Source organism: Tenebrio molitor, chromosome X, assembly GCF_963966145.1.
Source record: "Tenebrio molitor chromosome X, icTenMoli1.1, whole genome shotgun sequence".
NCBI classification, from domain to species: domain Eukaryota; kingdom Metazoa; phylum Arthropoda; class Insecta; order Coleoptera; family Tenebrionidae; genus Tenebrio; species Tenebrio molitor.
The window spans coordinates 11,026,687-11,040,787 of record NC_091055.1 but is presented as its reverse complement, the minus strand read 5'-3'; the positions used below and the strand labels follow the sequence as shown (position 1 = coordinate 11,040,787).

Sequence of the window (14,101 nt, the reverse complement as noted above, 5' to 3'; positions counted from 1 at the left end):
GATGTCCAGATTGTTTTTGTTGTTCTCTTTGACACTGCAGATTTATCAGGAATACTCTTGAGTTTAATAAATATAAAAGTAATTGTGTAATTCAGTTACAATAAATATTTCTAAATAAATAATTTTTGTTTTAATTACCATCAAAACCTGACCGAAGTTCGTTAAAAAAAATCTATTTGTACGTATGATAACAACATAATAATCCCCACTCACCAACTAGCTCAAGTAGGATAACCTTCATATCAAAACATAAACAGATATTGTTCAAAACAATCGTCGAAATTAAAATGCTTGGTAACACGACACGTACATTTCTCCTACGGACTGCTAATTCCCAAATCAAAAGGGATTTGGTAAGAATTGGGAAAAAACTAATTGTAGATTATCAAATTTTTTTAGCACAAACCGTTCGTGCGAATAATTGAAGTGGGGCCCAGAGATGGTTTACAAAATGAACCGGTACACGTTCCCGCAGACGTAAAAGTGGAATTTATTAATAAATTGTCTGAAACAGGTTTACAAAATATAGAAGTTACAAGGTACTCATGTGCTACACTAACATGAAACAATAATTTCTTAGATATTTGTAGCTTTGTTAGCCCAAAATGGATACCACAAATGGGCGACAATATTGAAGTTTTTACTAAAATAAACAAGAAGCCGTCAGTCTCATACTCAGTTTTGGTACCAAATGTAAAAGGTTTAGAAGCAGCTGTAACTACTAATTTAATTTGAAATTTGGTAAAATTATGTAACTTTGTGATTTGAGGTATCTGTTGGTGCCAAAGAAATAGCCGTTTTTGCAACCCCTACTGAAGGATTCTCACGGAAAAACACCAACTGCTCACCTGAAGAGGGTTTCAACAGAATCAGAGAGATTGTTGACAGAATGAAATCCCTGGGTCAGAATTTAAAAGTGAGAGGTTACATCTCATGCGTCGTCGGGTGTCCCTACGACGGTTATGTCAAGCCCAAACTGATAACCTCCACATGTGAATTCCTCCTAAACCTAGGCTGTTATGAAGTTTCTTTGGGTGATACTATAGGAGTTGGGACTAAATCAACAGTGGAAGCGATGTTAAAAGATTTATTAAAGTTGACAGTAGCTGATAAGCTGGCTATACACTGTCACGACACATATGGCCAAGCCTTAGTCAATATTTGTACAGCTCTAGACCATGGAGTTAGAGTTGTCGATTCTTCTGTCTCTGGCCTTGGAGGCTGCCCCTACGCTGTTGGTGCGACAGGAAATGTCTCTACTGAGGACTTAGTCTACATGTTACATGGTCTAGGGGCTGAAACTGGGGTCGACTTGAAAAAATTAATCGATGCTGGTCACTTTATTTCAGAAAAACTCAACAAACCAACGGACTCGAGAGTTAATAAAGCACTCTACAAGAAATACTTTTGAAGGTGTGAATTTTAATAAATTGTTTTTTGGCAATGTGACGTTTATTTATGACGGATTTGGGGAATGAGGAATGAGGATTGACAAATGGAAATGGGTTAGCAACTTGGAGGTTACACGACATGGTAACCTAAAAGCCGCTACGACGTTGCCATTCACCCACTCAGTTACTTACGTAATCGAGGGTCCAACAAATAAATCCTTTGTTAATTTATCATGTTTTGGTTGAATATTTCTATAGTTACTAATTTTTTGTTGTGTAATATGCAAATGTAATTTATATTTTGTGTACGAGGTGCAATATGGCAACTCTGTCACGGCTCAATCATTTGTTTTGGATTGGACCCTTTTAAAAATGGCTTCTAGGTTGTCAAAGTGATAGAATGTTTTGCTAGTGTTTAGTTAAATACTCTTGTAATAATCGAAACAATACTCAAATTATGTTGCAAATTAGTTATAAATAATAGTGCGCTCGTGTTACATTAAGGTAAGAGTTCCGTTTGTCGCGTTAAATGACGGAGATATAAAAAATCAATTGTGTTATAAGTAGTAAACAGTGCGTTTTGGTAGATCCAATATGAGGATAAACGCAACAAGAATGACCACTCCAATTGAAGAAAAAGTGGATCAGAAGTTAAAAGTGCGGACGGGAATGGTGACGGTTAGTGACGGAAAAAGCAGACCGATTCCTGTTCGATTACACCTGTCTATGGAAGTGCTTAGACTTCAGAAAGAAGAATTAATACCTCCAGAATCCAAGCCATTAAACGCTAAAGTAAGTACGATTCGAAAATTTGCAACAACTAAGTGTCAAAATGTAGGAGAGAATGGTACAAATTAGAAGACAGAAAATTGGTGGTCTGGGGTTAAGTATAAAAGGTGGAGCTGAACACAAGTTACCAATTTTGATATCAAGAATCTATAAAAATCAGGCTGCTGACCAAACTGGTGAACTATTTGTGGGGGATGCTATCATCAAAGGTATTTAGCTTCACTCGTAGTATTGTTTAAAAAAAAATAATTTCTAGTTAATGGGGAGTACATAACAGCTTGTCCTCATGACGACGCCGTAAACATTTTGAGAAACGCCGGAGATTTAGTAGTTCTAACTGTGAAACATTACAAAGCAGCAACTCCATTTTTGCAGAAACAGGAGGACAAAGAATCTCAACAAACTGACAGTAATAGTGATGAAAAAGAGGCTTCTGATGAGAGTTTAAGGCTCACAACTAACAGCACTAACAGCAGACCTAGCTCGATATATTCAGAATCGGAACACGAACCTCAGACGCGTTGGGTAGATATTGTCACTTTGCCTCTGATGATGGCGTACGTGACCAGGTACATATTTGGAACTGACAAACTGAGACCTAACGCTTTTGAAGTCAGAGGCCTTAATGGCGTCAGCACAGGCATAATACATTGTGATGACTCAGCTATACTTTCCCAGTGGCTTAAATATATAACTGATAATATAATAGGGCTAACTAACCTTCAGGTAGGTAGAGCGTAACGATTTTTTTGGATTTTTTTTGTTCTGTTGTGAAAAAAGGAATGTGTGCTTAAGACCGCACGACAGAAGTGAAAACTTCTATGACGCTCCTAATTGATTTTAAGCAATATAGATAATATTATTTTGGATGGTAGTACTTGGAGGAATCAGGAACAAGGCATAAATCATTAATATTATGTAAATCCAATGCTGTTTTTTTAATCGAACCTGACGGTGAATTTAGCGTGTCGCGTGACGTTTTAGCGTGTTGCGTGACGATTTTAGCGTCTGTGGTGGGTCCAAAGATGTTTTCACTTCAAAAATTGCAAATCAGACTAGACAGGAGGATAAAAATAAAAGCAATGTAAGAATTGTGGGTTGCAGATGAAGCTGTATAATCGCAACTTCAGCGTGTCAGACCGCATCGAATATATGGGGTGGGTAAACGAAGGTGTCCTTAACAATAACCAGCCTTGGCAGAACTACAAGCCCCGATTTTTCGCGCTGAAAGGGACGGACTTGATGTTGTTCGATTCGCCACCGGTAAGTTGCCCCACACAAAATTCCAAATTGATCAAGCAGACCGTTGCAGTTGAACGTGATGGACTGGAGCAAGTGTCCTCTAATGTTCAAAGTGTACCAAACGATGTTCCGCGTCGTCAAAGACTCGGAAAACGTCGACGAGCGCCAACACTGCTTCCTGGTTCAAACGTCGGGTCAAGACTCTCGGTACTTCTCCGTCGAGACGCGACAAGAACTGTTGAAAATCGAAAACGCGTGGCACTGTTCGGTCTGCACGGCGGTCATGAAACTAGGGGTACTGTTCTTGAGTGTGTAGAGTACCGCGTGTAACTGTAACACTTCCAGAACAAAACTTTCACCGTCAGTTGCAACGGTAAGACGGCCGGTCTGACCCTCGACTGGAATTTAGGATTTTCTCTGCACGAGGGCGACTCCAAAACTCCGCTTTGGCAGTACAAATTTTCACAGTTGAGGGGTTCTTCGGACGACGGCAAGTCCAAGTTGAAGTTGCACTTTCAAGACTCCGAGTCGAGGGCTATCGATACGAAGGTACGATTTCAAATTTCGACGCATCGAGGTGACTCATCTTTTGCAGGAACTGGAGTGCTCCATCCTGCAGAGTCTGCTCTTCTGCATGCACGCATTTCTCACAGCGAAGGTGGCATCGGTTGATCCGGGTTTTCTCTGTTCAATGATGCCCTAAACGATAAGTATAGATTTATTAGACTGTCGACTTCTGTCAAACGAGTATTAAGTACATGTCAAATATTTATACGAGAACAGGTAGTGAAGCATGGTTGTAAAAAATGAAATTTGTTCAGGATTCATTACAGGATGTCACTTGTACACTGTTGCTGTACTATAATAAATGTGAAAGGGTTGCTGTTGGCTCACCATTCGAAATCGTTGGTGTATCAGAACAATGGTGCTATTTTAAAATTAATTTTGACAAAATTACAACCGATAGGTTTCTGTAGTAGGGTAATGGTGAGACATCGTTCTGTGTAAAAGTGATAACTCTAGAATTTTGTAAATATTTGAATCTCGTCTGTCTTAACTATCATAACTATCAATGAGGTCAGTATTGTGTAGTAACTGAACATGGGTAATAGTCTAACTAGAATATCTTCTAGGTAAGGTGTTTTGATTCTATTTTGAGATTCTTAATTTTTGTTTCATAGTACAAGTAGAAATCTTGCACAATGTCTGCGTCGCACGAATTTGTTGAAATGATACTGTTGGTAATGTTCCTTATAGATAGATATTATTTCTGTATGCTATCAATCTAGAATCTAACCTACAAGGCGTGAAGAGCACAATGTATGTACAGTAGATCTATTCCAATATCAATATCACACATCATTGTCATAAGTAGACATTCATGTTAACTGTAGACACATCAGCTCTATCTCTATAAGGTTTTCTTCCACACTTGGAGAAGGAGAAAACTTCTAACCATGATACGTATCTTTGAAACATACCAAGTTTCTGTTTTGATTCCTTTGTCCATATCAAGGAAAGAGTTGTTCGATCTCGAGTAGACTGTACTTCTACTTTATTGGAAAAAATAATCATTCGTAGGGATTCGGTTTTGGTCTTAACTTGCCTTCTGAGTCCATTATGAAAATAAAAGCACAAATTTGACGAGACCAAGACTAAATCGCACCGTCATATCAGCATCAGTGTCTCGACACTATTTTCGATCAGTTCAGAAAGGGACGAACAGTTCGGACGAGGAAAACAAAGGGATGTAGTGTTAAAACATTGACATTAGTTATTACAAGAGTGCAGTTGCTTAATTCGGTCTAAAATTTTGTTCGTGCGCAGATGACATAGACAGCATTATTCGATGTAACCAAACGTGTCTTTTCACTAGACTAGATGAAACTTCAGTCGAATACAGCGTCATCTGGTGAGTACTAGTTGAATGGGATTCAGCCAGGAGAGCTGGTCCTTCAAGTGTCGTATCATTCCGGTTGCGCTTGCGCGTAGATTTTTTTTTACAGTGATCGGTATTGGTTAATACGGGAACACTCAACCTCGGGTTAGAAGCTTTGATTTCTTGCTTCCAGTATAAATAGTGATATTGTTTTAGACTTTCTGAAGTATATCATCATGTTAGATGTATTTTCTAGATGGAAAGATAGGAATGTCGGCCACTGTAGGAGTTTTCCATAGATATTCCAATAGAGTAGGGTGGTGTTAGGAGTTCCAATACTTGATAGTCAATCATTCATTTGTTCAATTAGTATTCATTAGCAATAAGTGTACTGACAGGATTATATTTGTATAAAAAGATTCTGATGATTTGAACTAGTTTTGAACCAAAGCATAAGTGATCTCTAAATGAATTAAAATGTATTTATTGTTACTTATTGTTGGTAAATACTTATCTTTGCAGCGTAGATGGTAAAACCAAGTTGTCAAATTAACTTAGTCTCGTTAATTAGTTGTTAAATTTTGAATAAATCTTATGAACTATATGCATTAATTAAACAAAATAAATTACAATTAGCTTTGGCTTAAAGTTAATATGGTTAGTGCGTTATACAAAGAAAGGTTGTGATTTTCCTTCATTTCAACTCCCATCGAACTCGCTAGTTTTATTTAAAATGGTCTAAATATGTTTTACATTGTTTTATTGAAATTGACCAATTTAGTGTGTTTTCAACTGAAACATAGTTATTAATCGTTGACAATATAAATAAATTTATTTAGTACCCAAAATGTTTCATTGATTCATGACTCAAACACCTAATCCTCAATCACACTCGCTTAGAACCTCTCAGATAAGAGATTTCATGTAATTGACTAATTTAAATAGAAAAGCATTTATTGTGCAATTACAACATAGAAACGCCAGACAGTCGTATCGACGGTCATCAAAAAACAATTAAAAGCCAACGAAACAACACTAAACATGATCGTTCATTTTTACTCGCACTAATGCCGAAATTTTGTCTGAAACGACAATTACCACGATTAACTTAGTCTACTGTCAAGTATAATTTATTTAAAAGTGTAGTTGAAATTGTGAAAATACAGGAAACGATGCGGTCAATTTTGTTGGTCGTGATTCAGCCGCAAGGTGTCGCTGCGGGTATAATTTTTGTGAATTGCACTGCAACTGCTTTCTACATTTCACGACTAAAAAAATCATACTATTGAACGAATTTATTTTGGTGGAATTAGTCCCAAAATATGTGGTGTGGAAGGTGGATTGTTGATGACAAATGTATCCACGTGTTAACACCTCGCTGGCTTGACAATAGCCGGAGGATTCATCCATTTTAATTAAATCCTGTTCCGTCTTCCAGAACTTGCCTATTTCCTACACGTACTGAAATCTACATATTTGAGACGTAAATTATTTTAGAGCTTGATAGATTTTTTTAACACTTCCCTTAATAATTGCTTGTCACTTCTCGCTCGAAAATTACACAGAATTATTCTGCCGCGACGAGAGGGAGATAATAATTTTCTTAAATCGTGACAAAAATCTGTTGTAGATTTTACCTCGGAATACAAATTTATCCCGACGCTTTCGCTGTAGAATTAGATAATGACACTCGAAGGTAAACGTTGAAGTACTTCAAATAAGTATGTACATTCAACAAGTTCTTAAAAAGTTTTTTTTTATGGAATAACTTTAACAGACGGAGTCGACGGCAGAGATCAAAGCGCAGACGAAGGTATCAATATTTGTGTACCGCCGCAGATGGTGTTTTTTTGCTTTTGAACGTAAACTACAATTAGAGGTGGAGTCTCTTTTCAATTAAAAATTTTTGGATTTGCGGGAAATTTGCAATACCTTCGAACTATGAATAGAACAAAGGACGAAGTATTTGGGAGGCGGAGCTTTGGAGATTTAAGGAAAACCAATACTCCCTGTCATTGGTTTAGCGTTTTAGCATTATTATCAAGCGTACTATCATTACCAACTCTAGGGTCGACTTTAATCTCCAGGTTTCAGTTTTATTTCGTATTGACAGTGAAATTAATTAGGATAAGTTCTTAGCCGCAGCTGACCATTTCAACATAAATAATCAACAATAACAACTTACGCCAACGATTATAATTTATTGTAAATTGTATTTGTTAACGAACCACACTCACCGACACGAAAAACGCATTATCTATCCTTCTACAAGATTCTTTTTTACTTTAATTTTGTAACGACCACAAAAATTATTTTTCTATTTTGAACCTATAACACAGTCAGTTTAACACTCAAACGGGTTTCGAAAAGGAGCTCTTTTCGATACGCGTTTCAGGAACATTTACTTAAATTTTTACTGGGAGTGACTCATAGTGAGTTGTTGCTACGTGATCACTGCATTTCACGACATTTTAAATTGAAAACTTACAATTTTTCCTCTATTTACCAGCGTTATCAACCAATATATTTGCCAAATATAATTTTCCTAGCATTATGTTTTGAACTTTTTTTTAATTTAAGGGGCAAAATAGAAAAAATAGTGTATTATACTCGTTTTATAAGCCATTTTGTCGCACTTGTTTGCTTTATAGCACTCGTCGCTGCGCTCTTCGTGCTCTAAAAAACGCGTGCAACAAAATGGTGTCTTATAAAACTCGTATTACTATTAAATAAGAAGCAGCATTATACATTTTTGCTTTAATAAAACAAATTCTGCAGTTTAGAAAACGTATTTAAAATGGCGTTGAGCCAACAAACGGTGGCTACAGTAGTATATAAACTCCGTACGGTGATGGATTGTACGTTTTTAAATTCTAGTTCCAAAACATAAAGCAGTGAAAAATACTAAACACTCCATCTCAATTGTTTCACGTTCTGTAGAAAACCGTTGTATCCCTGCAGATTAATTCCCGTCACACGACTCTCGGGGTTTGTCTTCTGTCAAAAAACGTACAATCTATCAGAGTACTAACTGAAGATGGTAGAAATCAGCATTATCTAGCCTCTAGCGCGTAGATTTGGAATTTCATGAAGTACTATCCATAGATGCATACAGTAGACGACTTATAATTGTTCCAAAGAAACGTTCACTTTATCGTGTCAACAGCATCACCAGACAGCAACAGCGACAAGAAATGAATTGCCGTAAGTTCGTAATAGTAATGTTAGTGGAAGGAGTTTCCGAAGGAGATTAGAAGAAACTGGACAGAAACTCCTCCGACAACATCGAGTAGCTCGAGTGGAATTTGCTAGATAACATCGCCACAGAGTTGTGTGTTATTCCTCGAGGAAGTTTAAATGCCCGCAGCTACATAGAGGAAATACTGCAAACTCATGTACATAGTTCCCTATGCACCCCTCATACCAAATAACTCCTCCTAATGCAGGATAATGCTCGACCACATGTGGCACGGATTGTTGACTGACGTCAATATCACACGAATAGAGTTGCCTGCATGCAGTCCAGATCTTAATCCCATCGAACATTTCTGGTTTCCAGTTGGAAGAAATGTTCGAAACCGTGTACCCACTCCAGCAAGCCTTACAATACGTAACTTCGTGAAGCACTTTTGGAAGAATGAGGATAAAGAAAAAATAAAATTTCAATTTTAAAATGCACCATTATTGTTATTTAAATCCGTTGAGATGAACGACAATTTGTGTTTAAAACAGGAAAATTATTTCCCATCGTTTTTACTGTGAAAATAAAAATGATCCGTTTTCCGTGCTGGTGAGTGTACTTCTTCCTTTTTTAAATCACAAATTGTAAGTGTCCGAAACACTTTAAAAACGATTGTTTTATTAATTATCAATACATAATAATAATTATTATCCATATTATAGAAAGAGGGCAAGGCATCAAGGCCAGATTATTTATTACTACAAACATTTTTATCAAAAAATGATAATTTCTTTGAATTCTTTTCGTTTTATTTTTACTACACTTCCACTTTTTTATGATATAACGTATTCTGAAATTAAGCTATGAATCAATGTAGTATTATACAGGGTGTCCCACCTAGAATTTTAGGTCTTATATCTCTTATTTATGAACCCATTTTTGTGAAATTTCACAGATACATATATAATTTAAAGGGTGGAGATTAATCTTGCATATTCAAGTACTTCCAATCTTAAAAACGCCATTTTAACTCCCTTTATTCGTGAATTAAATCGTTTAAGGTTTATACCAAATTGTAGAACAATAACAAACAATGACTTACACAAAAATTCCTAAAGGCAGTTGTACTACAAGAAAAAGAGGAAAAAACCGTTGTTAATTTACGAAGAGGTATTAAAATGCGCATATCCATGAAACAAACGAGCATCATTGTGAAATTTTGGACTTTCCTGCAATTCCTGTTCAAATGTACCACCAATGGTCTCAATGCATTTTTCCAAACGAAACCTGAAATTATTCCTAACGTTTTGCAACATATTTGCATTTATGGACGTAAAGGCTTGTCGAACTTAAATTAAAATTAATCGAGCATTTTATTACCTGTAATTTATTCTTCATTCAACAATATCTATTTTCCAAATTTCACAAAAATCGGTCCATAAATAATAGAGAGACCTGACCTGAAAGTTTTAGGTGGCCACCCATCCAAATACTGACCACGTCTGATGTTGCTTAACCTCACTGATATTATTATAAATTATAATTATTATCTGTTATCCAGATCCAGATAGCTTTATTCACTAGTTGATCAAATGTTGGCCAAAAATTGTCAATTTCAGTTTACGAGTATTTTGGAATACTATTTATTATGTTATTTGATTTAACTTTCTATAAAAAATGTTTTCATTGTTTTGATATTTTGTCCATGTGATTTTTGAGCCGTTTAAAGTAAACATTCATTTATTTCAACTAATGAATTGTATTTATCTTCAAGCGGTCGAAAATCGCGCCCTTATGTATGTCTATAGAAACTTAGAAACGGTTGAAGTAGTCTTTTTTTGTAACCGGGCTTGAAACACTTCAAGTCCTAGGAGTTGAAATGTCCACAGGCGGCTCGACCGAGTCAAACGTAAGGTCATTTGAAGCATTTCTCACGATTTATTTATCAATAATAATTACACATTTAATAATTAAATTATTCCTATTAAAAAAAAAAACTAAAAAGCGAATTAACGAAATGATTAGGTCCCTATATGTATTTATATTTAACCTGTGCCACTGTGGTTTAACACGATACACGGACGACAGATGTCAAAATCAAAAGAACTAGGACTAGGAATTACTGGTGCCTTAAAATCTGAAAATTGTAAGTTTGAAATTTGTCATGTTACTGTAACTGCAACAAAAGAAAATAAATGAGTTCATGTCCGATTTTTTTTTTTGTGATCAGCTTGAAGATAAAATAGTATATATCATTAAGAGTAGAAGGTCTTTTTGTGCTTCACCCATTTGCTGACCTCGACTTCGTCTCGGTCTTCAATCTCTGGACTTAGCACAAAAAGACTCATTTCTACTCTCTATGGATCAAGGTTGCCGTGGAATTAAAAATTATCTATGAAGTTATTTATTTCAATTATTTTTGACATTTACTTGACAACTTTCAAGTTAGCAGGTTATAATTCAAATTGTTTCAAAGAAAACATAAAATGTTCATTATTAAATCATATTACAGTAATGGAAATCGTGGTGAAAATGGTAATTGGGCTTATTCGCCTCGTTTATGTTTAAATGAGTTTCGTGAGAGATTAGTGCTACTTTGAAGTTACACATAAAAACTACGGACAGTAGAAGTAAATAATTCTAGAGATGGTTTTTACATGTAATGGCTTAATGGCTATCGCGATCCAAAGACTTTTTGATCATACGATACTATTATTACATGATTTATAATCTATCCTGTTTTTTATTCAATATAAAATGTTTCATGCATTGTCTTAATTGTTACTTTAAGAACCTCTCAAAAACTATGTCATTTTGGCCTAAATCTCTTCTTATATTGTCAATTTCGTCAGTAAACCTTTTTTCCCAATTACATATTTCCAAAGGGAGCACGGCACCGAGGCCAGCTTTATTTATCATAATGGATATTTCTATGAACTAACGATAAATCCCCTGAAAGTTCTACTTTTTTATACATACATATTATCACTGCACTTTTTACATGACATCCAGGTCGAAGTGCGTTCATACGACATTACAAATTACAAACAATACTGAAATGAAATAATGAAGCTTTGAAGTACCGTGTCTTCAAATAAATTGGGAATTAGAGTAGGCTGTGATTTATATATTTTGTTTATTAACGGTTGGTAATAGACGATTAAACACGTGTATTGTGCTGTCCAAGGTCACTGATGTGCCTTTAAAAATTCCATGTTGCCAACTTCATAATAAAATCAAAGCCTACTCTAATTCCAAATTTATTTGAAGGCACGGTACATATTGAAGTTACAACGAAATGCGGTTTAGCGGTGGCCACCCATTCAAACACTGACCGTCCTCCACCTTGCTTAACTTCACTGACCGCATTATTATTATGACATATTTATTATTATTTTTAAAATGATCTGATCTTGAAATTTTCTATCAATCAGGAAACATTAATTAAAGGGAAGTATTTATCAATTTATTAAAATGAATAACTAAACATTATTAATTTGGACGAAGTCTTGTCTAACATTTATGTATTTTTGTTAAAACTAATAGAGTGCACAAATATGCGTACGTTCAAATATTGAATAAAATTCTATCGAACATTAAAATTATTGGACACAAATTTGAATGTTTCTAAGAGATATTTTTGAAGGCGTCGCTTTTCATTTTTGTAGCAATTCTTTTAAGCTAAAACTTATCCAGACACGTCCGGTAGAAGAAGAAAAATTCAAATTTTTGCATCAGACTGCTCAGTTATCGACTGGTCAAATGTCGGGTTTTTTTGCTTTTACAAACGAGTCGAGTAACTTTTTTTGGGCGAAAGCAAAGTGAACAAAGCCCTATTGACGTCCATTCTTTTCCAATTAGATTTCCCCAATTACATGGTTTGCGAGCTCGAATCGTCGAATTCCATTCCGTTAACGGTTCGTGTATTTGAATTTTGCACGGAGAGAGCGACAACTGTTTGTCCATAATTCATTTGAGAGGTGAATAGGAGAGATTTGGAGCAACCGTGAATCCTTTGTTTTGGACTTCCTATCACCGAAGTCCTTAACTTCCTCGTGTGCCGTAATGACTAAGCGTCCGGTCTCGACGGTAGCTGTGCCGAGGGCGGACACCCTTTCACTTTGAGAATGTTGCACATACTGTTCGGTGGTTATTAAGAATTTGCGCAACAGGGCATTAATTAAACTCGACGTTTTACGGCACTTACAAATTAGAATTTTACATCACATTTTAAATCCTCGCCGACACTCACATCTCGCATTTTATTTCCAACAAAAAATACCACCTTTCATCCTTTAATCTTTTAAAAAGTACCAAAAAAATTCAATTCACACTGCAAAATATTTATTTATTTATTTCTTATTTATTTTTATCACTCTTTCACTCGAAATTCGTCCATTCAGACATGCGTCTGCTGATCATTCTCCACTTTTTTTATTTATCTAAAAAGAAATCTGTGTTTACAGTAAGAGGATATTTCTGCCTTTGTTTTAACTGTTTTGCACAACAAACTTCAAATAAATACCCAACATTGTTTTGTTTAAAACATTTTCCAACAAACTCCACGACGGAATAATTTTCACATATAAACTAAAAATTAATCATATCATTATTAAATCTGCAAATAGAACGTTGTTAGTGCGTATTTGTAATTTGTTTTTACTTTAGATCTAAGTAGAAAGTGTCTATAAAAGAGCATATATCAAGAGTCCTGTGAAATTCGAATATATTTGATGTGTGCCGTTCTGTAGCATATTGTGGTACCAGATAGAAAAACTGAGGTTATGTAACCCCATTAATGACAGGTTTTTAATAGACTGTTGCAAGAAGAAAAGAAAAGTAATCAGAATATAGAAAAACTGAAGAAAACCACGAACCAAACAACTAAGACGTCGAACTTACAACTGACGCTAAGATTTATTTGACTTTTGGCATCTGATTCGACGGCTTCAACGGCTCGATATGGTTCGACACAATAAAATTATAGATCCTCTTTTATAGATACTTTGTACAACATGAAACTGGAAAATTGCAACAAATTCGATTAAATCCCACACGTTAGAACGATCTTCGCTAATTTTGATTGGAGAATTTTTGTCTGTTGCAAACGTTACGTAAAGTTAACACGAGTTGCAAAAAACCACTTTGCCTTTGCAACAGCACTTTTATGGCATTAGTCATTTGAAATTACCTACTTTAAAAACTGTACTTATATGGAAAATATTCAATCCAAACTATGATTTTCTGGTCCCTTTGTGTCTTTATTTGGTTTAAAAATATTGAAAAAACGCTGGTTTTTTTGCAACTTGAGTCAACTATACTTCTTAAATTTTGTTGTGTGAATATTTTTGGAATAAACGTCTTTGTGTCTTACTTGACAGTAATCGAGTGCTACGTTTACTCGAGCACGTTCGAATTATTTGCGACGGCAAAATACAGACAATTACGAGAAATTATTTTCTTCCGGGGAAATTAAATCTACTGTGGAAGAGTTTTGTGACAAATTCTAACACGGTCTGTTGGGTGATATTAATGAAAGAAGTTTCCTTCTTTTCCTTTTTGAAAATACACAAGAGTCAACAAAATTTACCTGCCGGAAATATCGATGGTGGCTTCACG

The 14,101-nt window shown here is 35.4% G+C and overlaps 2 protein-coding genes across 3 annotated transcripts; both read left to right on the top strand.

The window, feature by feature from the left end:
• The first annotated feature begins 191 nt into the window (after positions 1–191).
• On the top strand, positions 192–1,444 carry Hmgcl (hydroxymethylglutaryl-CoA lyase). Its single transcript, XM_069061527.1, has 4 exons — positions 192–353; positions 400–539; positions 591–714; positions 770–1,444. Exons 1-4 carry the CDS (start codon positions 288–290, stop codon positions 1,409–1,411), a joined length of 972 nt encoding a protein of 323 aa, XP_068917628.1. The 5' UTR covers positions 192–287; the 3' UTR covers positions 1,412–1,444.
• Positions 1,445–1,591: 147 nt separating this feature from the next.
• Positions 1,592–5,949, top strand: Syn2 (Syntrophin-like 2). 2 transcript variants are annotated; one of them, XM_069061524.1, is made up of 8 exons: positions 1,592–1,895; positions 1,979–2,183; positions 2,230–2,389; positions 2,437–2,906; positions 3,285–3,443; positions 3,493–3,717; positions 3,768–3,971; positions 4,018–5,949. In XM_069061524.1, exons 2-8 carry the CDS (start codon positions 1,986–1,988, stop codon positions 4,123–4,125), a joined length of 1,524 nt encoding a protein of 507 aa, XP_068917625.1. In that variant the 5' UTR covers positions 1,592–1,895; positions 1,979–1,985; the 3' UTR covers positions 4,126–5,949. The 2 variants fall into 2 exon arrangements, with proteins under 2 accessions (XP_068917625.1, XP_068917624.1); XM_069061523.1 differs by having other exon boundaries at positions 3,270–3,443.
• The last annotated feature ends 8,152 nt before the right edge of the window (positions 5,950–14,101 follow it).